The sequence below is a fragment of the Apteryx mantelli genome, chromosome 7 (assembly GCF_036417845.1).
Source record: "Apteryx mantelli isolate bAptMan1 chromosome 7, bAptMan1.hap1, whole genome shotgun sequence".
In the NCBI taxonomy this organism is placed as follows: domain Eukaryota; kingdom Metazoa; phylum Chordata; class Aves; order Apterygiformes; family Apterygidae; genus Apteryx; species Apteryx mantelli.
In genome coordinates, this window is record NC_089984.1 from 21,589,274 (window position 1) to 21,611,315 (window position 22,042).

Sequence of the window (22,042 nt, forward strand, 5' to 3'; positions counted from 1 at the left end):
CAGGCGTTAAGATCCAGACCCTACAAGGCACTTGGCTGACACTGGTGTACGTACGTGGCTGTATCGCCCTTGGTAGATGAGCTATGAAGGTCCTCGTCACTCAGGCTGTGCCTTCTCAGACCTGGGCTCTTCCGGAGCAGGTCTATCTTTTTCCTGTAGTTGTACGACACGGAGGTTGACGGGGCCTAGCTCTGCGCCTGAGCTGTGTGAACTCGCGGAAGAAATGAGCCGAGAGAGCCCAGCTCGGAGGCTGCTCAGCTCCGGCGTGGGCGCCGCGGCAGCTCCTGCAGCCCCCCCGGGCACTTTTTCCCCATTTGCAGCGAGGCATGGGCATTAGCGCAGCCCCCCACAGCAACCTCAGTGAAAACTCGTGGTTTGAGATGAGTAGGTCAGCTTTTTTTCTAACCACAAAAGATATGGGCTGTCAAACTCAAGAATGGATTTTTTTAATGAGAAATAACCTCCAGGCATGCAGCCGGGGGAGTTTTGGAGGTGAATCACGGCATTTGTGGGATGACAGAAGCAGACAGCTACTTTTTTCTTCCCAAGACTTCTTGTGAGGTTGCCTGCCCGTCCTTGAGGAGTGATGTAATTGTTTCCGTCTTGTGTATTTTATCCCCTTGGATACCAAGGCGGCCGGGACTATAGAAACTGGGTGTGATTCTGGCCCGGCCTTTGATAAGGCCATGCATGCGTGGGCAATGTATGAAGCAATAGGTATATAAAGTAGCAACGTCCAGTTTCAGACGCGCGAGCTGTGCTGGCCCGTCGCGCCCCCTGTTTTTGGTTACAGGGCCGCGACGGAGCAGACGTGGGATGCTTGCGGGGAGCGGACGTGGGAGGGCAGCCTCCTGCTGCCGCTCACCCCCCTCGCCTCCACACAACAAGCACTAAACCCCAAACCCGCCCTAATTTCTAATCGGATTTCGAAGCATTGCATAAGATTTTTCCCATAGCTTAAAACCCCCAAAGGAGTAACAGTGAGAGAGGTGAAAGTAAAGGCACTTGCAGTGCTTGTAATCGTAGCTGCTGGAACACAGACCCGTGTAGCAGAAAGAGTTGGCCACAAAAATGTCGTCTTTCGAGCTATTGCTGCGTGTCTGGCGCGAGCAGCCTGCCCGGAGGCGTTGCTGCGTGGGCACCGGCTCCGCGCGCCTGGGCCGGGCTGCCGGGCCCCGCTGGCCCTCCCGCCGCGGGAGCGGGGCGCTCCGGCTCGCCGAGGTTTGGGCGCTGGCCCGTTTTCTTAGAGCTGAGTAAACATTTGCAGGGAGCAGTGTTTAATCTTGTTTCCTCTTGGCGTGGCTGCCGAGGTGCGCGCTCCAGGATCGCCCGGACTCTGACCCAGGCTGCAAATAATCCCGCACCTCCGAGGCCTCGTGGGAGAGCGGGTTTTGCCTGCCAGCTTGGCTGGAGCTTGCAAGACTGTGTGGTTTTTTAACTTTTCCTTACAGCTGCAAAAGCCCCATGTGTGGTTTTTTTTTTGTTTTTTTTTTTGTTTTTTTTGCTGGAGCTTTAAGAAATAACTAAGAGTGTCTAAATTCACAAGTGAGCATCCGAAATGAGTTTTCAGTGGTTTCAGGGAGCACCTCACGGGCACTGTTATGCCCAGGGTAGTTTTGTAGGCTGAGTCAAGGGAGCAGCAGCTCTTCGTCGCTGACATCGACTCCACGGTGCCGCGCAGGTTTGGCAGGACTTGCCGGGGGAGCAGCTGTTCCCAGAGCTGTCCTCTCTCTTCCCCCTGTCTCACGGCCGCGTCCGGAGGGTCCTGCCAGCTGCTGCAGCCGGAGGTCACCTGGAAGGGGCGGCGGATGAGCGGAGGAGGTGCTGTGGGGACGGGAGCCCCTAAGGCTAGGGCTGTGGCAAACAGTGAAGCAACGGGTTTGCAGCCAGGGACTCCCGGCCTCCCAGGTCCACGTTTTGCTGGCTCGCTTCAAGCGTGACTGTCAGGAGACGAAAACCCTGCTTCAGGGAAGGGAGTGTCCTACCCCCCAAGTCTTGTTTTCTTTTATTTAGTGAATATAAAAAGCCTCCAGATTTTCCTGTTCCTTGTGCCGGTGAGGTCAATGCTGCTGCGAGCAGCTGGGGTGCAACCGAAACGGCCTCGGCAGTGTCACCAGCGAGACGGCCGAGACCCGCGAGCGCCGTCACCCCGAGCGGCGCTGGACCTGCCCGAGGACACTGTGGCCGCCGGGGCAGCCGGCTCCCAGCACGAGGGACTGGCCGGCTCGCCGCCAGCTGGGAGTTTCCCGCGGGATGAGCCGGAGGTGGCAGGAGAGGCCGGGTGTGTGTGTGGGGGGGGCGACCACCTCCGTCTCCGGCGGGTGACGGGAGGGGACACGGGAGCTTCGTCGGGGAAGCAGCTGGCCCAGCTGCATGCCGGGTGGCCGGCCCACGGCGCGGAGGTCGCGTTTGGCGCGGCCGGGGGATTTTGCAAGCCGGGCTTCGGTTTCCCGGAGCGGGGCCTGATGGGAGGAAGTGGCCGTTGTTTTCCCATGTAATTCCCCGTGCCGTCGCCTCCAGCCAGCAGAGTAGGAAATGCCGATCCCCTTCCTGCCTTGGCCGGGCGGCTTTTTCCATGTCGTCCCGCAGCCTGGCACCGTAGCCAGCAGCCGGCCGGCTCCCACCGGGAAAGGTTGGGATCTGCAGCTGCTCGTCTGCGCCGATGCGGGCTGGAGGAAGCCCCTCCGGGGGCCGAGGCCGGAAACGGCCCACGGCGCGGCGGCCGACGTCCCCGTTTGCAACTGGAAAGGACTGGTGCGGCCTGCTGCCAGGCGGCCGGGTCCCGGAGCAGCTGTTTGGCACCGACCTGCATATCTGAGCTGGAGCTGGGGCTCGTCCTTGGGACACACAAAGCGGTTCTCCTTCGGGGCACTTTTTTCCCCGACATGCTTTGCTGAGGGCAAACCAAGGACATGGTTTTCCGTCTCTATCAGTGAGCAACACAGCTGTTGTACCTGAGGGGAGGCAATAAAAGGTGGGAGCATGAAGGCCACAAGCTAAACATTCATTTCATCCTCAGGACTGGAAATTAAAATTTTCCCTGGGATGGGAGGATTTACAATAGTCCCTGAAAGACTTTGGAGCACGTGAACTCATGCTACAAAGCCACTTAGAGCTTGACCATATAGAAAAGGTAATTTCAAGCAGCGAGGAATGGCTCTTCTGGCAATAACTCTGTGAGTGGCCGTTCTTATTTTGGAAGTAAGCTGCTAAGAGGGGGGTCTTTCAAAATTAATCTGATTGACTGTGTAAATTGAATGTGAATTAGTGGTACTGCAGCACACCTCTGTTTGTCCAACAGTTGTCTTCTGGTTTAAAGTGTCCTCCTGTTGATGTAGCTTATTTTTACATTGAAAGTCCACTTCATTTTGAAAGTGGAGTAAGAGGAGACCGCTCTGAATTCAGAAGCGTGCTGGCAGAGAAGTTTTTGCAGGTTGCTAATCCATTTTAACTGGAGCTACCGTTGCTGGAAGGCCCTGTAAAGCCGTACCACGGTGAAGGACAGAAGGGAGAGAGGCTGGTTTCAGTGCAGCTAAAGCAGTTCAACTATCGCAGTATCAATTTATAGTGGTAAAACATTGCTCTTGACTAGTGAACGTTGCTCCCAGAGGTGTGGGAGCTTCTACTCCTCAGCTGCGCGTTGAAATAACCCCCGGCAGCCCCCTGCTTGCTGCGGCTGGGGCCGGCAGGGGCGATGAGGCAGCACTGCCGCAAGTGCGCCCGGGTCTGCCTTTGGGGGTCTGCAAAGACGCCTGTGCGGGATCTCATATCGGTCTCACGCCTCTGTGTTACTAGGAAGGAGCGGCTCAAGCTCTGCCTGGATAAGAGCATTTCCTTCATCGCAGACACTCACGTAAACACGCGGTACCAGGAGCCGGGGCTTTAAAAGGCCAGGGCACAGCCCAGAGTCTGCAGCAGCAGTGCTGGCCAGGCCCTGGGTAAAGGCGTTTGACAACGAGAATGAGTTATCTTTTGATCTTGGGTTTGCTACATGAAAGCATTTGTTCTTTACAGATTCACCCCGCAGCTCAAGCAGAAAAAGCAGCAAGGCATGAAGGAAATTACTGTCGAATTCGGGTTGTCCCAATAAGCTTTATAATGTTATTACTCCTGTGATATTTGTTTGTAGGACTCTCAGGTTATATAACTTCTACCATGTTCTCAAGGTGGGATTTTTCCAACCTAATCTTCAGACACCACCTTCAGCACCAATTTAAGCTATTATAAGCTCTGTTATAGTCAGTGGACTTTATGCATGTGAGAGCCACTACAGATGTCCTAACACTTTGAAAGCTTCACTTACAGTCTTGTATCTTATTGCACAGCAGAAAACCTCCCTGTTGGCTGAAAGTGGGGTGGCGATATCTCCTACCTAGGTGCAGTGCTGGAGCTCACGTTGCAGTTCTTCTTGGGGTCAAGGCACTTCTAGCATGACTGCAGTCTCTTTCCCCCGTCTGGTTCTCTATTTTCACGAAACTTGAAGGAACATAACCATCCTTGAGGACTCTGTCCCTCTGTCAAACTGAGTTGAGCTTGGCTGACTGGTTCAAAAGGTCTGGTGGGGGTGGCAACATGCCCATGTGCATATGGAGTATGTATTTGAGATGCTTCACTTCCTTAGGAAGCCAGAATTAAAAAAAATACCCTACATTACTTCCCTTTCTCTAATTCTTGGTTAATACTTAATTTTTTCTGCAATACAGACTGTGACATGATTTAAACTTTGAGTTTATCATCTGACCTAAGAGTATAACTTCTTTAGCCTAAAACTTCTGCCTCTGTCTTTGATTAAAACAACTATTCATATGCACATCTGAAAACATTTCCTACTTGCAGCCTCTGAATGGTTTTGTAACATATGTATTTAATGCTGATATAAGATCACTGATACTTTTCCCCATGGTGTGATTTACAGGCTGAAGTAATGATTTTTTTTTGCTAGCATCCACTGTTTCTACCATGGGAAAGACTGTTTTTATGAGTGCTGCTATGTGCCTTGAATGAGATTGTAACAAAGGGAGATTAGCTAATTACTCCAGGGTCTGTCTTCCGTTAGTGTGTGGGAAAGTTGCACGGCTGATTTCCGTATGCATCAGCCAGAAAGCCATGCAAGAGCGGTCCTGCTACCCCACACCTGAACAGCTTGGGCTGCTCCACTGTTTTCTAATGACTTGAAACTCATGGATGTGTTTGGATCTGTTCTGCCCTTCTCTGAGGGACCCTTGATGCCACAAATAGCACTTGAGCACCGCGAGGCAACATGACTCACATCTCTCTGTTTGGGAGCACTAACCAGCTGCCTAAGGAAATCTAGGGACATAAAAGCGATTTAAAGAAAAATCTGTAGGGGAATTTATTCATATGCATTTCTAATGAATGTTTGTTCTGTAACTATAGCTCTATCAAACAAATGCCATGAAATGTTCAAAGGGCAGCGAAGGCTCCTGTCGTTGCTATAGGAGTGGGAAGAGGAACGGGTTGTGCTAATCAGAGCTGGGAAGTGTGGGCCCACGGTGTTAACGAGGGCCATGTTTCATCCTGTGCTGCTGGGCGTTAGCCCGGTATTGAAGCCGTTCCTCATCTCTAGAGCTGGCTGCAACATTTCAGAACATGCATTTCTGTGCCATCTTTTTGCTCCAGATATTTCAGCCATCTCTGTGAATGTTAGTCCTTTCTTCTGCCTGCTCAAGTGAGTCCCCAATGTGCTTTCTCGCTTTGATCTAGCATCTTCTTTGGGTAGAAATAAGCCCTGGACATAGTTATTGCTGCCCAAGGCTGCAATTCCCAGTGTGCTGGTGATAGGGCTTATAAATTTCACCATTTTCATTAGAGCCATCTGTGATTCAGAAGAAATTTACCTCGTGTCTTATTTAACTTGTATTTGGTCCCTTTCTTATTAAATTATAACCATTGGTTCTGGTTCTAAGTGTCCCTTAATACCTCTGGAAACCTCAGGTTTATATAGACCTACAACTCATTGGTCTGGCACTAAAGAGGTCTCTGGTTTTGTCAAGGTATTTAACTCTTGCTGCCTTTGGAAAGTCCTTTGCATTAGCAAGGGTTGTCTTCCCTCCTTTGCTGGAGGAATTTCTTGTCCAGGAAGTCTGATCTTGTTTGTCGAAGAGGACTGTGAGCCCCAGCCTTGTGGTGCAGTTCACAGATTAGCTGAATGGGCAGACACACTCCAGAGCATTTTCAGTAATGATAAATCCTTTCTTTTTGGGGTGCTCTTATCTCAGCAAGGCCAAACATTCAGATGTTGTCGAGCAGAGCTCCTCTTTCTGCCCCTTATCTTCACTGTCCCATAGAAGTCCGCCCTGCTTTCAGGAACTGCAAGGAATGCTTAAAATCTGTGGTGCGTATGGAAAGGTAGGGCCTGTGGCTTGCAGTAGGCTTGCAGGTGCTCCAGGCATGTGGCGGCTTGAGCTAACAGCTCCAGCAGCGTTTCTGAGCTCTCACATGCCCAGCATGTCAGCTCTGAGACTTCTTCAACATCAGCCTTGTGTGAGCCACCTTAGCAACCCAGGATGGGGATGGGGACCCCCGTGAGGTGTGGAGGACACCCTCCTGCTGCAGTGGTGTGGCTCTGGGTCATGTGCTCCCCAGCTGACACCACGCACCAACGCAACCGTTGCAAGGGCTGCACGTGCCGGGGCTGCCCTGTCACGTCCCACCTGCATGCCTGAGCACCTCTGACTTTTGCCTTTGCTCCTCTGCATGCAGGAAATAAGGCACATAGGAAGCGCACACAACCGGAGCGCGGTGCCCTTCACTGCTGCCACGGCTTCCAGCTCTGCCCCCAAAGTCATCACTGCTCAGTACAACAACCCAGCAGGCCTCTACTCCTCAGAAAACATCCAGACCTTCAACAGTGCCGTGGAGTCAAAGTCATCGTCTGGGGCCCTGGAGCCTACCAAGCCGTAAGTATCTCCCTCGCCTCTGCCTCCCTGCCCTGCTCCCCAGGGGAAGGCTCCCGGAGGCTGAGCTCGCTGCAAGGGTCCCCAGTCTCTAACCTGGAAACGCTCTCTTTCAGGACAGGGGAAGGAGCGGAGGTGTGAGCGTGGATGTGGTTCCCGGGGCAGAGCTCAGAGGAGTGGGGCATGTTTTCTGAGATGCAGAAATGAAATTAATGCTGTTGTGTTTCTTTGTTTAGCAGAGACCGACGCAGTTTCAGCGTGCGTTCAGCTTGACATACCAGCCCTCTGGTCTGCACAGGTGCCTGATAGCTTGTTACGAGCACTTTGTAAAGTTAGCGTTTTGTTTTGGCTTTGTGGGCGATGCTGGGCAGGAAGGGTGCCGTCTCGTGCAGGAAGCATGTGCTCCCCCATTCTCGGTGGCCTGTGATGCTTACACAGGCTCTGTCTAAGTTTGGATCTTTCTATTTTTATTATTGAATCTTTTTTTTTCACATGAGATTTAAAAAGTAGCTGGAACATTCATTCCTATGTGAGCAATTTTATATATGGAATTGAAATGGTCCCAACCTGGAAAGGGGCTACTGATTTTTGCAACAGCCTCTGAGCTTTGCCAGAGACATTACTTTTTGCCAAAAGTCCAAGGTTCCTTGTCTTTTTAGTTGCAGCTGTAAGTCAGGAGCCAGGAGCTTTCTGAAGTCTTTCTGGCTTCTGAAGTCTTCTTTCACTGCCCTAAGTTTCTGTATAACAGTACCAAAATGCTTAGAAGATTTTGGCCACTTTTGCAACAAAGGCTGCAAAATCCATGCTTTAGATGGTACTTGGCTAAATTCCTGGCTTGTGAATGGGCAGGCAGAAGTAACTTCAGCCTCTGCTTTTGCAGCGCCCGAAGAGCTGAGATTGTGGTTTAACACAAGCCTGAAAACTCGTTCCTGACCGAAAAGGGCTTCTCGCACTCGAAGCCCAATCTGCAGCATGGACCCTTGTAGGCAGAGCTGTGATGTTGCAGCTGGGTGACAGACGCATTCCCCAAATTCACCTCTGATGGACCTCAGTGGGGTCATTCAGGGGCTGAGTCAGGGCAGAGCAGTGGCCAGGGAAATCTGACTTTGTGTTAAGCTGATGGTTTTCAGTGAGAGCCTGGGGCCTCCCTCTGCCATTGAAAGCCCGTCCTGGTCTCCCCATTGCACACGCAGGGATGTGTGGGTTTGCCTCTCAGGCAGCCTTCCTGTTGCCTTTACACTCCTGCCCATGTGTTTTGCTGAGTTATTTGTTCATGGCGGAGCTTGTTCTGGGTTTGCCTGGCATTTGCCAGCATCCCCACCCAGCAGACGCACGGTCGGTCTGCACCCAGTGGCCGGATCCCGGCGTTGCACATGGCAGCAGCACGAGCAGACCGGCCCCACAGCCCGTCTGCAGCGGGTGTGCAGTTGGGGCTGAGTTACAGGGAGAAACACCAGCGACCATCTTCCTCATGTTTGGCCTTGCAAGGCCGGTGGGAGGGCAGGGAGCAGCCGTCCCGCTGAGCAGGGCTGTTGGGGTCCAAGGGGCGACCCCAGCCCCGCGTTTCTGCTAAGGCTGCGGTAAAGGGTGAGGGCCTGAGCTCTGCAGCAGAGCTGTGGGCATGTGCTCAGGTAGCTAGTTCACAGCAAATCCACTTTTTCATTGCTTTTGTGACCCCGGTGTTCGCTCATCTGTGGAGCAATGGTGTTTGGGTTTGTGCTGTGGATGCCGCTGGAGAGTGAGGCTGGAGCCACAGCACTAGCCAGAGGCCTTTAATGTGGAGCAGCGTGCTCCGCGGTGTATCCCTCTAGCAAAAGTGACAGTCACTGTTCTGGAAGTGTTTGTATTGTCGCTCTCCATTAATTTCTTCCTTCTCTCCTTTCTTCCTCCTCTGTATTTTTCTCTCAATTCCACAATGCAAAAACCAAATGAACCCCCAAACAAACACAACTCAAACTGCCCTTGCAAACGCCGTGGCCCGTAGCTGTCTGTCGCCATTGCAGGCGCCCATCGCCTCGGTCTATGACCCGCTGCAGGCGCCCCCCAGCAGGCCCCCGCTGCAGCGGCGGCACAGCACCTCCTCCGTCCCCAGCCCCGTCCGCGTGGGGCCCGAAGAGCTCAAGCGCGCCGCCCAGGCCTGCCCCAGCAGCCCCGTGGAGCTGGCGGTGCCGGGACTCAGGGTGCTGCACGTGCAGTTCAATTCTCCCGTGCAGCTCTATTCGCAGAGAAACATCCTGGACTCGCTGCAAGGGCAGATCTCCTCCGTGAGCCCCGATTTCCCCAGGTAACCGGCCGCTGCCTCCATGGCTGCCTCGCCACGCTCACTCATCCACATCCTGGCGTCCGCGAGGGGCTCGTCCTTGTCCGTGGCTCACGGCGTTGGCCTCTCGCAGGGCAGCGGGGAGTTTGCATTTCACATTTTTCCATCATAGTGCATGACTCTTGTCACAGCCGCTTTCTCCACGTTGTGTCTCTCTGTGTCCAGTGCCCTGTGAAGCACCAAAACATCATTTCAGTCACTGTCATCCGTTGTGTCCTACGTGCCCGCGCAGCAAAGGCAGTGACCGCACCTGCCAGTCATCCTGGAGGAGCCGCTTGCAGTGAACGGACTTGCTGGAGTGGGGGAAAAGGGCATTTTATCCCCAAAGCTGGTGTTTCCTCTGGACCTCTGGTTTCGCCAGCCGTGGGCGCGTGCCGGGCTGTGGCATGGGAAGCACATTTCGTTCCCGAGTCACGCAGGCACCCCAGGTCTCCTCTTAGCTGGTAGCGCTCGCCAGCGCGGGGCAGCCCAGAGAGTGGCCGGGCGTGCGGCGGCTCCGGGGCTGCTCCTGCCACTGCCACTCGCCGGCTGTGCGGCCGCGTTGCTTGGGGCCGTTTCCCGGCCTGCAGACACGCAGGGTGCTCGTCCGGTGGGGTCTGCACAGCCCGTGGGAGCTGTGGCGTCCCCGTGCCGCCGTGCGCTGCGGCAGCTGCTCCTTGTGCCGCTGGGGACCGGTACCCGTGCCCCTCGGTGACAGCCGGCAGGGGTTGCAGCGAGGACGTCAGGGTTAGCGTCTCGTGGGAGAGCTGCAAGGCGCCGTTGTTTGGAAAAGCTAAGCCTTCGCAGGAGTTATCGCGCTCCGTGAAAGCCACCGAGGCTGTTGGGAGTGCCGCCTGCAAAGTCTCCATCTCGAGCAAGCCCTGCGCGTGGAAAAGGGCCGGCTCCAGGGGCTGGTGCTGCTGCAGGGTCGGTCCCCGCAGAGCAGCAGGCGCCGGCGTCAGCCGCCACCCGCGGGCATAATTCATGTGCCTGTGTCCTTCCCATCTGAGAGGTGCATGTGGGGCTTTTTGTGTATCCCTCTGCCCTGCCAGCTTTAGGTGTTTCACTATTCTGGGTACAAATTCTAGGGTTTTGGTTCTTTTATGGTCTGTCTGAAGTGTCTTGTATATGCAAATATGTCTATATGCTGCATATCCAGAAGAGCTGATCTGTATGTTTTGCACACTGGCACAATGCATGGTTGAAATGTGATGGCTTTGTCTGACACTCGTTCTCTTTAAGATGATTTAGTCTTTGCTTTTTGAATGCATGTTAGTGAAATAGTCTTAGTATGCAAACTTATGATGGGCTCCTCAGCCTCATATTTTTGTGGGTGGATAGAGTGGTGGGAGAATATCAGTTTACATAAACAGAATGTAATGTGTAGCATGGATTCATTTGAGATAAATCTGGGACATTTTCTGTGTAATAGAAAAGATCTGATTTTATTTTGGGCAAGAGGCTTTAGTAAATAAGATTCATGCTTCAAGGGTTCAGCTGCTTGCAAGTCTAACGTGCTTTGCACTCCAGTGAAAATTACTAAAGATTGAAACATTTTATGAAATTTTTTATGGGAATAGCATTTTATAACATGTGCGATCACTTTACCTTTGATGCTTGCAAAGTTTATTTTGTAGAGTAACTCTCACATGACTCAATTGCACATTGTCATGGAAAGTATGCAGTTGCCTTCTCAAGATAAAGATTTTCTTCTCTCTACGCTTTAGTCTGAACTTCAGGATGTTTGTGTACATTTCAGGCCATCGCAGGGTGCAGGAATGGTGAAACCTAACAGACCATTTACACTGAGAAGGCTGCATTACGTAATTGAGCAGTCAGAGGAGACTGTCAGTTGTCTCATTTTTCCCGAGGTGTTTTATTCCAGCCTCAGAATACAAGGCTGGGAGGGACCTCCGCTGTCCTCTAGTCCATCTCCTGACCAGCATTGATCAGCTTGAAGCCATTCCCAGCAGATATTTGTCTGGTCTGTTCTTAAATCCTTCAGTATGGAAGCTCCTCACCTGTCCATGGCGATCTTCTGTGGCGCTTCAGTGTCCGTCTGCTGGAAAGCTTTTCCTGGGGGATATTCAAATGTCCTCCTGTAGTTAAAGCCTATGATTTATCCCGGACTCACTAGACATGGAGAAAATTCGGGCTAATGTCTTCAACTCTCCCCCCTCTTTTTTTTTTCTTAAGACCGTTCTGGTGGCCCGGTGACCACTGGTGTGGGGCTGCTCCACACTGAGAAGCTGCACATGCGGTACCTCAGCCTTTCAGCTGAGGGTGCAAGTCTCTTGGGACGTATGAGCGGCAGCAGCAGCAGCGCCTCAGGAGGCAGCCTAGATGGGGGCTTCGTCTTAGCAGGCAAAAATCCAGCTGTGCCATTGACTGGCTCATTAACCTTAGTTAAGTGCTGTGAAAGGGCTGTGGCTCAGGGTCCCCATCTATAAAATGGAAGAAATAACACCCACTTGAAAACCAAAAGAAACTGCTGCCAGTCAAAGGATCTTTTAGCTAGATCCTACAGCTGCTAACGTGTGAAGGTGGTCTCTAGGAACAGTTCATAGGATACTTGCAAAGATTTTTTTTTGAGGGGGAGATGGAAATAAAGTTTACTTAGTTTAAGATTCATGGCAGTCTAAGGCAGCCAGCTAAGGTAGGGTAGGTGTGCAAGGAACATGCATATGTGGCACAGTACCATGTGGGATTCCCAACCCTGCACAGTACTTCTTCATTTTTCTATTAACAGAGCAGTTATTTCCTGGACAGAAAGTTTTAATTTCTGGAGTGTGTGATAACTGCAAAGCAGGGAGAACATGTGGAGACCGGCTGGGGGTGGGCGGTGGGGACCATTGACAGCGGCGTGCGCGGAGAGCCTGGTGTGCGCATCCCACCAGGACCACAGCTGCCTTGCGCGAGCACATCCAGCGCCTCTGTGTTTCATGGTGTCCTGTTGTGCCTGTGTTTTGCACGTTCATATGATGCACTGTGATAATTTTGCTAGCGGGACTGGCTTTAATTGTTCGTCATTTAACAAGCTTGCGCTCTTCTCCTTCCTCAGCTTAGATCAGCACATCCAGCCCCCGAGCAGTATCGCCGTAGACAAAGAGTCTGAGGTTTACAAAATGCTCCAGGAGAACCAAGAGTCGAACGAGCCACCCAGGCAATCTGCTTCCTTCCTGGTGCTGCAAGAGATTTTGGAGTCGGAAGAGAAGGGTAAGCAGTTGCTGTGTGCCGCGTCTGAGTGCGCCCTTCCCTTTTGCCTTCCCTGCTCTGTAACGTGCACCGCGTTTCAGAGCAACATCTAAAACTATTCTCCTTTCTTAGCTCTTGCTTGTTCGAAGTGGCAAGTATAGAGGGTTTCTACAAAAACCTACAGACTCTTTTCACAAACTTCACTCCTACGTTTCCTCTCCTTGTTTAGTGTCAATGTCCATGAGCTCATGTTTCTCATTTATTGAGTGAATGCTTAAGAAATGAACCTCTATGATGTTTCATGGTTAAGAAGGAGTTAAAAAGAGTTGCACAGACCTTTCTAAAGCTTTGCTCCTTTCAACTAATATTCACTGATAAAGACCATTTTAGATTCAAGTCTTTGGGAGGTAACGCAAGATAGTGCTCTTCTGGTGAATCCTAAAGCTTCCAATTTCCATCCTGCTATGCGAGGAAAAAAAGATTCACTTCTACAGCTGAATGTAAAATTATGGATCTGGGTTATGGCAAGCAGTTGAAGGCTTTTAACATCTGAAATTTCACTCAGCTTGGCATTTTTGATCTGATATCTGGACTTCTGTGGTTCAAGACTATAGACTTTACAGTCAAACTCTCGTTAACTTATGTGAGGACCAATTCATATTCCATTCTCTCCTTAAATAAAAAAATAAACAAATAAATAGGAAAGGAATTCCAAGAATGACTTCTTTCCCCCCCCCCCCCCCAGACTAGCTGAGACTTTGTCTTTTGTGTTGTTAGCTTGGCAGTGGGACGTTTAATTTCATCCAACAAAAGCCTGGTGCTAGGATATTCACCAGAGAGGGAAACAGATCAGCTGAGGGCTGTTGTCCAAGTGATCTGTGAGGAAACAGGAAAATGAAAGAAATAAGGAAACAGCAGGGAGGAAAGAAACCAGGCTCTTGCAGTCATAAGCTGCTGTTAGAATGCCTATCTGAAAGCATCTTTTAAATGCTGTGTGTTCACGCCTGCCCCTGGGGGCTCTGCTCCTGCGGGGAAGGGAAGGGAAGGGAGCAGCCTGGATGGCTCATGCACCGAAGCACCCTCTGGAGGTCCTCCCCCCCCTGCTTAGCAGCTCTGAAGAAGATAAGAAGCAAAAGCCTCTTTATTTTATCTTTCTTTTGAAGATTTGCAGCGTTATTGGGATTCTCTGGCACGAGCTTTGCCTGCCTGATCACAGGCCAAAACAGGCTCTGGCATGGTTCCCCCGTGAGCTGATAACCATCGGTGCGGAGCAGGGCCGGTGGGTTATGCAGCCCCCCCAGGAATGTTGCTTGCTGCACAGGCGCTTCCCCTGCGGCACGGCACGGCGCGGCACGGCACGGCATGGCGTGGCGGCTTGGGCCTCCCTGCTCAAGCGCCCGACGCTGCTGAGTCAGATGATGTTCGTGGTGATAAACAGCACTTCTGCCAGCCTGCTCCTGCTCGTGGGCAGCGGCACCTGGCTCCCAGCCGGGGCAGGCGCTGTGTCGGCCGAGCTGACCGATGCCGCCTGGGAGCTGTGCGCCCCCGCGCGCGGCGCGTGGTGCCCCTGCACGGAGGCAGAGCCGCATCCGCAGGCTGGCCCAGCGCCGAAGGACTGATCCAGAGGCACAGCGGTGGCACACCACCCACCGTGGTGAGACCAGGGCGCTCTGGCCTCTCTCCATGCTGCAGCACAACAGGACGGGCAGCTCCTCTGCTCTGTTTGTCTCCCGGCGGCGCTGTCCCGGGCTGTGACATGTCTCCGGCATTGCTGGTCACCAGGTTGTGCCTCAGCAGGTTTTCTCCTGCCTTTCACCAGAAACACTGGATGCAGTTTGCTTGTGGCTTGACAGCAGTCAGAAAGATTTTATCAGCCTGTCTGAGGTGGCCTGGGTCTGCCCATCAACCCCAGCCCTGGCAGTTTCTCTCATGAGCTCCTCTTCCATGTTGCAGTCTCTCTGCAGCAAACCCAGTCTGAGTTTCTGCCCATCCCTCCTTGCCCCTGCCTGCTTGTTCCTCTCTCTCCCTCCCTGCATTTCCACTTGGGATGATCTCTCCCTTTTCATCCCTGTGGATCACTTCACTGGTCTGGGTCACAGCCCCACTGCAGGAAGGGGTGGCTGTGCAGGGACATGCAGCGCGGGAGCCTTTCAGATGAGCTCTACTTCTGGTGAGCACGCTTGAGAGGCTCTGCAGCCCTCCTGCCACTGTTGCCTGCTATTGAGTCTCTTGCAAAAGTCATACAGATAAGACTCGTCCTATTGGTGGCATCATTTTGTAAGATGCTCCTTTTTCACAGCAGATATGCTTGCCTAGGCTTGCCTAGGACCCCGCACCTAGGAGCCCCTGCAGCTGTAGGCCTGCACGTCAGCAGGTGTCTCTGGCGAAGGACCTGCAGATCATCCCTGCCCCAGAGAAGTTGCACTAGGTGAAGCGCCATCACTGGAGCATGCCCCTCAACAGCAGGACCGGGCGAGGAGATCGCCAGTGCCCCTGGGACCCTGCAAGGTGTTTGTTAACCAAATCTTCCAGGCGTCCCGGGGAAGCCAGCCCCACTCTACACCAGACAGCTGGGTGGAAAAAGACTTTGACAGTCCTCTCCAGTCTGCTGGGTCTCTCGCCTCCTGCTTCTGAGCCAAATCTGGCAGTTGGCTTGGCCCTGACTGTGTGGTCGGGACATGCGAGGCAGACTCTAGTACTGCTGAGGACAGGGCCAAAGCTTGCTTTGCTTTGTATTTCTGTGCATCGGAGACAAGTTAGCCAAAGTCTGGTGACCTTTTTAGATGAGAAGGGACAATATCTTGTCCAACTGCCTGCAGTCTCAGGCCCTTGGGTTTCCAGGGCCATGTTCAGCTGTTTCCCTCCTCTCTCTCCTCCCCTAAATCCCAGTCTCCTTTCCATGCATGAATTCGTGCCTCTGAGCCAGGGTTAAAGGGAGTCCTACCTTCCTAGCTGAGCATCTGCTTTGTGGGGAGAGCCTGGGGCGATGCATCCCACATGCTCTGAAGTGCTCTCCTCCCCACCTAGGAGATCCGATCAAACCGTCTGGGTTCAGGAGTGTCAAAGCCCCCACCACGAAGGTGGCCGCATCGATCGGGAACGCCCAGAAGCTGCCCATGTGTGAGAAGTGCGGATCTGGCATCGTGTAAGTAACCCTGCCCTGGGGCCGGGGGCTGTGGCCAAGCACCGCGTGCCTGCATGGAGGCTGCCCGCCAGGCAGGGGCTGCAGCCTGCGCAGCTCGCCCGTGCGCACGTCTGGTGTGTCTGGGAGCAGCTCAGGGCACAGTCACCCCGGCCAGCCTTGCAAGTGCTAACTCTGCGAGTCCCTGCAGTGCCGCAGGGGCTGGGTTCCCCTCTGCAGATCGTGTTGATGGAAAACAGGGCAAACCCTGATGAGACACATGCCAAGGCTGTTGTGACTGCAGAGTTTCACCTGCTACCTGAAATCTGTTTACAGCATCCAGAAGCAAAAATGGCCTTGCCACTTGGGGCCTGGGTATTCGATTGCTTTCATGCTGTAGTCCTCCCAGCTGTGGAGCAGTGGCTTGCCTGGGCAGACAGTGGCAGCAAGGGCTGGGAGAGCTGCGCCCTGTCCCCACTCTGCTGCAGGACCACACGTCTCCGCTGTGTCCATGCAGAGTGAATTTTTGTTGTCCTCACGTGGTTAAGTCCAGCTTCTAGCACAGCAGGGCTCGTGTTTGATACAGAGCTGCTGTGCTGTAAGCATAAGCACGAGGGACCCAGCCCATGGTTTTGAATCTCTGTTTAGTTTCTCAACCACAAATTCTTCTACCCTTGTTTTCTTCTTCGCATTCCTTTCCCTGCAACCCCCTTAGCTTAATAGTGGCGCTCCAGCAGTCAAGTGCTGGTACCCCACCTGCATCTTCACAGGAGAATTCAGATTTCTGCCATGCTGGCTCCCTGCAGGCAGCTATTAGACTGTTGCACCACTTTGCTGAGCCCCACTGCGCTGTAACTGCATGGCCTTGGCATGCCTCGATTGCCAGGGAATGGTGGAGTCATTACGGAGGCAATACTTTTAGCCTACGAATTATGAATCAAAGACAAGTGCTACAATTACTCTGCCAGCTGGGTAGAGCTGGAGAGAAAGAGCAAGACTATGAATAGCACTAAAAACTAATGAATTAGAGAAAATATAGATGGCTGCTGGAACAAAATTATACTCCTGGCAAATTGTGGTTGTTGTGGTGGTGGTACTTAACAAGTTACTATGTAGTTTTCCTCATCTTTTGGTTAAAGCTGTTAAGTTTTCCGATAGAAGCTGGAACAGTTCACTGCAGCTGCAGCTCCTGAATAGCAGCATCTGAAAATACAGCGGGATCTGGTGTCTCTGTGCTTCTCCTGCAAATACCTGGTGTTTAATTTGCTAGCAAAAGGGCAGTCACTGATTCTGCAGCCTTTACCCCCCTCTGTTGGTGGTGGCATTCATTTCTGGATCCGTTTGGGAATCCAGTTGTTTTGGATGTGGATTTTGCTCTCCCAGATGGTCAAACTGATTGCTGCCACTTGATGCTGAAGGCTGTAGCGCCATCTCCAGCTGTTGGCCACAGCTGCCTTGAGAATGATTTCTGCCACCACAGGAGATAGGCCTGTCCCAGTAGAAATTAAGATGACCATTGCTAGAAAGCACTTCCCAGAGGAGGGCTCCCGTGTGGTTGGCTATAATTGGGCAGCAGCATCTGCCTGACCGGAGCTCGGGGCTATACTTTGACTTGTTGGGGAAGACCCTTTTGCAGGTGAGCGGGGGGGGGGTGTGGGTTGGCACGTGGCCAGGGCCCGGGGCTGCAGGCGGTGGGAGTGCGGTGGTGGGAGCTGAGCAGTGCTGGTCCCTCCCCAGGGGGCCCTTCGTGAAGCTGCGCGACAAGCAGCGCCACCCCGAGTGCTACGTGTGCAGCGACTGTGGCACCAGCCTCAAGCACAAAGGACACTTCTTCGTGGAAGACCAAATCTACTGCGAGAAGCACGCGCGGGAGCGGGTGATCCCCCCAGAGGGCTACGAGGTGGTCACCGTCTTCCCAAAGTAACCCCCGGTGCAGGCTGTTCTGCTGCTGCTGCTCTTCCTTGGAAAGCATCGTCCCTGCCTCCTTGCCAAATCCTGTTTGCAAAGAGGAATGCTGGGCACGGCTTTGAATTTCTTTGCCATATTAATCCTCCATCTGGTCACATGAGGTGTCACTAATTCTTCAACATTCTTTCATCTTTTCACTTTTTTTTTTAATACACAGATTTTTTTTTTGTTTTCCTCCTTTGCACTGTCAGTCATACAGGAAAATCAGAGGCCAAAGCCAGGTTACAGCTGTTCTGTGTCTCAGTTATTTACCTTCTGTTTGCATTCAATAAACAGGGTGAATCCAAAAGAGCTGTGTCCACTTTTATCTGTGTGCCTTGGGCTGGGGGCAGGCAGAAGAGGTGCTCATGGCTGCGTTTACCCTGCAGAAGGAGTGACAGTGGTCCAGCTGGTTGCCCCAGCTGCTGCTAGCAGCTGCCTACTGGCACATGGGCAGGGCCAGGTGGGCACAGCCGAATCTCCACGTGCCCACGGCTGTGCCCCATGGCACCCCAGCTCCAGCGTCTCCAGCCTTGCAGCTGAGTGACTCCGCTGCCAGCCCCGTGCTGGGGTGCAGCAGCTCCCTGCCTCCTCCAGGGTGTAAAAATAAATGGTTTCTAAGATGTATTGTCATCTTTGTTTTAAAACAAACCAACAGACTAATGAAGTTTTGGGACTTGGAAAAAGAAGGGGTTCACCCCGAGGTCTGTGGGTCACTGTCGGCAAAAGCTATGGAAAGGGTCATTTTCCTGCCCCCACCAAAATCTCCAGCTGTCTTCAGCAATGCAGCACACTGTGTTTCCAGTCCTTTAGTGCGCATCACACTGCCGCACAGCTGCCTTTCCAAAGAAATTCCCATCTGAAGTAAAGCTGAAATATCACTGAGATTGCAAGCCTCCAACTGTGCAGCTTTTTGGAGGGCTGGGAAAGGGGTATAATTCGCAAACCTGACTAAATTTAGCTCTTCTCCTCCATCTCCTTCTATGGGCAGCAGTGAGCAGCAGGCAGGCAGAGGAGCTCCACCAGCGCCTGCTCCCGGCTCATCCCCGGGGAGCTGCTGGCTCGTGGGGACGCTGCGGCCCGCAGGTGCTCGTGGCGAGGGGGCGCACAGTGGGAATGCCCTGCAGCACGTGGGGGCACAGCACAAACACGACTGTGGATACTCACACCAGCAGCTTTACTGTTTTTTGGGGGGTTTTTTTGTCTGCTTGGGTGGCATTTCCCCTCATTGCTGGGTTTGGGGGGGGGGGAGTGTAGGGGGTTAATACTCTCCCCTCTGCAGTGTGTTCCCCCTGGGGTGGGGGTGGGGTGGGGATGAAAGCTCCTTTTGCAGCACTGGCAAGCGCAGGCACGGCTGGCCTGGAGTCCAGCACTGCGTCTGCCCAGCTCAGCTTCCATTCCCAAAAGCATTTGCCAGGAAAGACTGGGGCACCAGCCACGTTTCCTACAAACTATTCATCGCATGTTTGGAAAGGGCCCAGCCATTCTGCCCGGGTCCTGCAGGCATGTTGAGCCCATGGCTGTAGCTAACAGGTCAAATCAGGGAGCCAGGCAGGGCTTGGTGCACAGCATCAAATGACAACAGATATTCCCACAAGCCTGTTGTTTGGGAGTTATAAAACTAAGCTGAGCTCACAAACCTTGCTCCCTTCTGTGTATGAAAATAGGTTGCTTTTCAAGGCCATGTGGGAGTACAATAAGTTTCTGTCACTGTAGGGCTACCTGTGCCCCCAACTGTGTTTGAGAGACTTTGGCTCCATGTGTTTGGCCCCTGCCATGTGGCGGTGTTGGGGCTCATGAGCCTCCGCAGGGCCAGTCCCCGTCCTGCCCTCCTCCGAGCAGCAGCGACTGGCTGGGAGCTGCCTCTCAGACCCGGTGGACCACTGCGTCAGTCTGATCCACCCTTCAGCCTTGAGCTTGTGTTTTAAACTGCGCTTCAGCTTTCTGTGAAGGCACCCTGTGGCCGCTGCTCCCACTCTGGTACAGCTGCCAAGATACCTGTGCTCCTGAGAGCCAGCAAGGTGGCGCGCAGAGATGAACCAGCAGGGCTCAGGAACCGAAATGTGGGAACAAATTGCTCTGGCCACATCTCAGAGCAGTGCTCAGGTCCTTCCCAGCCAGCAGCTGGGGCTGCTCTGAGTGCAGCAGGCTCCTCATTGCCCACGTTAGTGGGGGCTCAGGACACCTGGCTGCTGGCCACCACAGCCTTGTGCTTGCTTTGCAGAAGAAACCGCCGGCTGCCGGGGCTGCCTGTTTGCTGCCCACCAGCGCCAGCACTTGGCCTGAGCCCTCCCAGGTATGCAAAGTCACTAAATCTTTTCACACCATACAGATGTCTGTCAGCAAAAAGTGGCTCATTATAGACAACCTTGTTAGCCGCTTCCACAACAGCAGGTCAGGCCAGAAGAGCCCAAACCATGCATGGTATTTCCCCTACCCTCCCGGGGCAGACAAGCCCCGTGTTGTCCGCCACTGTGCACTGCGTCGCCCGGCCCAGCTCCTGCAGCAAAAGGTTGGTGGCTCTGCTGGGAAAACACTGATTGCGCTGGGCTTGACGCACGCGTCGGGGACTACAAACGGTTCGTGGCTCCGGAAGGGGAGGTTTCTAGTGCAGATAGCAGTGTTGGTGCAATTTATTACTATGGGAACAGGCTAGCCAAGGCAATCCACATCCATTACTCAAGGGGGACTTGCCCATTCTCTGCTGTAGCTTGATGGAAAAAAAAAGGATGGACTGGGTTTTTATGATGCAGGACAAAATATTTGGCAGTTGTGCTCACTGTAGTCTGACTGCCCAAATTCCTTGAGTTTAGCAGTTGGCCTCTGGAGCTTGTCAACAACAACACCAGCAAAGGGAAAGTGGGGTCAGGCCTCCAACCACGCTGAGCCACCTACTCAAGAAGTTAAAAATAACGTAAGAAATATGTAAAAGGTTACTGTTTGAACAGTGTCTGGCAGTTTGTAACTGAGCTAGCATCCTCCCAAAAAGGGACTGTCTCGTGTAGGTGTACAGCATAGCACAAAGCACAATCTGTCACTTTTAAACACACAAATTATTTGGTTTGGGGTTTTGGCTTCGGTCTTTGCCGCTGCAACAGCTGCCATTTCTTGTTATGCTGCACGCCGCACTTGCGCGCTGCTGCTCCCTGTCGGCTCTCAGGGGCCACCCCAGAGGGGCAAGCGCAGCGTGGATACCTGCGCCCAGCTCCCCAGGCTGAGTGTGGCCGCAGCGGGCTGGGATGGGCCGGAGGAGCACAGCCCACTTCTGAACGCAGGGCATAGGATTTTCTAATCTGTTTACACAGTTAAAAATGCCCAATTGCTGCCTCTGACACAATAGTGCTGGTCCCCCAGGGACCCCCTGCACCAAGGAGATAAAGTAGCTAGGAAAGGGCTGAAAAGAACCCAACAGTGTAATTGAGAACAACCTCTCATTTTCTTGCCCTTACCCCCACCGCACACAAAGCAGCAGCACTATGCAGCATGGCTTTTTTTTTTTACATAAGCCCATTGCACCGACTTGTGCATGTAAGTGTTTAATTTGCTAATGGTATCCCTGTGAGCTCAAAGAGGGTGGTCAAGGTGCTGTCCTGGTGGCTCATACATCGTCTTTGGTAGGCAGGTGAGTAAAAATACCCAGATGACTGTGCGTAATTTATTCAAGTGCTGGTGAAATGCCTTTAAATAGATTCTAACTTGTAAGATTAAATTTATCCTGCATAAATATTTTATTGTGTCATCACCTGTAAAAACCACCAGCAGCACCCCCCCCCCCCCAATCCCTTCCTGGCAACTAATGAGCTGCTCCCCAGCTTCAAAAAAAAACAAACAGAAAGGCTGCAAGTAGACCCAGTAGTAGAGAGAGGCAAGCTGATGCCTCATCTTTCTGTACCTGCATTTGGTGTCAACAACTCAAACATTTTTTTCCCTGGCTGAGAGGAGGGATGATAGTTGCACATACTTGGGTACAACATGTGAGAGAAGAGCACTGCTTCCAAGTTACCAGGACACAGTTATGCTTCAAGAATTTGGCTTGTAACAGCTGATAGAAATATTTTTCCCTCTAATGGGCAAGCAGGGGGACATTATTTCACCCCAAACAATTATAAACTGTTAGGTCCAGCCCTTGTTTCCCCCCAAAGCCCTATGCTTTCTTTCTCACATTATCCTTACCCCATTTAATTGTGGATCTTCCCCACCTACGAAAAGGGAAGCCAGCTTTCTGGAACACCAGCTGCCTCAAACAGCGTGCCCAGGCTTTGCCCACAGGCACTAACTGCGCAAGTACTGGACTGCTCCAAACTGTCATAAGGGCACCCTTCAGTGTTTAGGTGGACAGCAAGTGCAAACACTACTCTTGACTGCAGGCACAAGAAAGGGTCACGCCAAGACGACACCATGCTTGCTTTGACCAAATACAGTCTCAGTACTTTGAGAGTCAAAAAGGAGAGGGAGTCAAGCTCCTCTGTGGCAGCAAACAAGTGGGGAGCTTGTATTGCTCTTACCCTCTAAGACTGAGCTACAGCAGCAGCCACAGCTCTGCAGAATAAATCACTTTAACAT

At 52.6% G+C, this 22,042-nt stretch overlaps 1 protein-coding gene across 2 annotated transcripts in view; it reads left to right on the top strand.

Annotated features, from left to right (window-relative positions):
- Nucleotides 1–17,789, top strand: part of PDLIM1 (PDZ and LIM domain 1) — a 43,702-nt gene extending 25,913 nt beyond the window's left edge. The window contains exons 4-7 of one of the 2 annotated variants that reach the window (XM_067299954.1): nt 6,724–6,920; nt 12,278–12,432; nt 15,439–15,556; nt 17,270–17,789. In XM_067299954.1, coding sequence (XP_067156055.1) covers nt 6,724–6,920; nt 12,278–12,432; nt 15,439–15,556; nt 17,270–17,456 — 657 coding nt within the window. In that variant the 3' untranslated portion in view covers nt 17,457–17,789. Of the gene's footprint in view, nt 1–6,723; nt 6,921–8,343; nt 9,202–12,277; nt 12,433–15,438; nt 15,557–17,269 lie in introns of those variants that run through there. The other variant, XM_067299955.1, reaches the window with a different exon arrangement.
- The last annotated feature ends 4,253 nt before the right edge of the window (nt 17,790–22,042 follow it).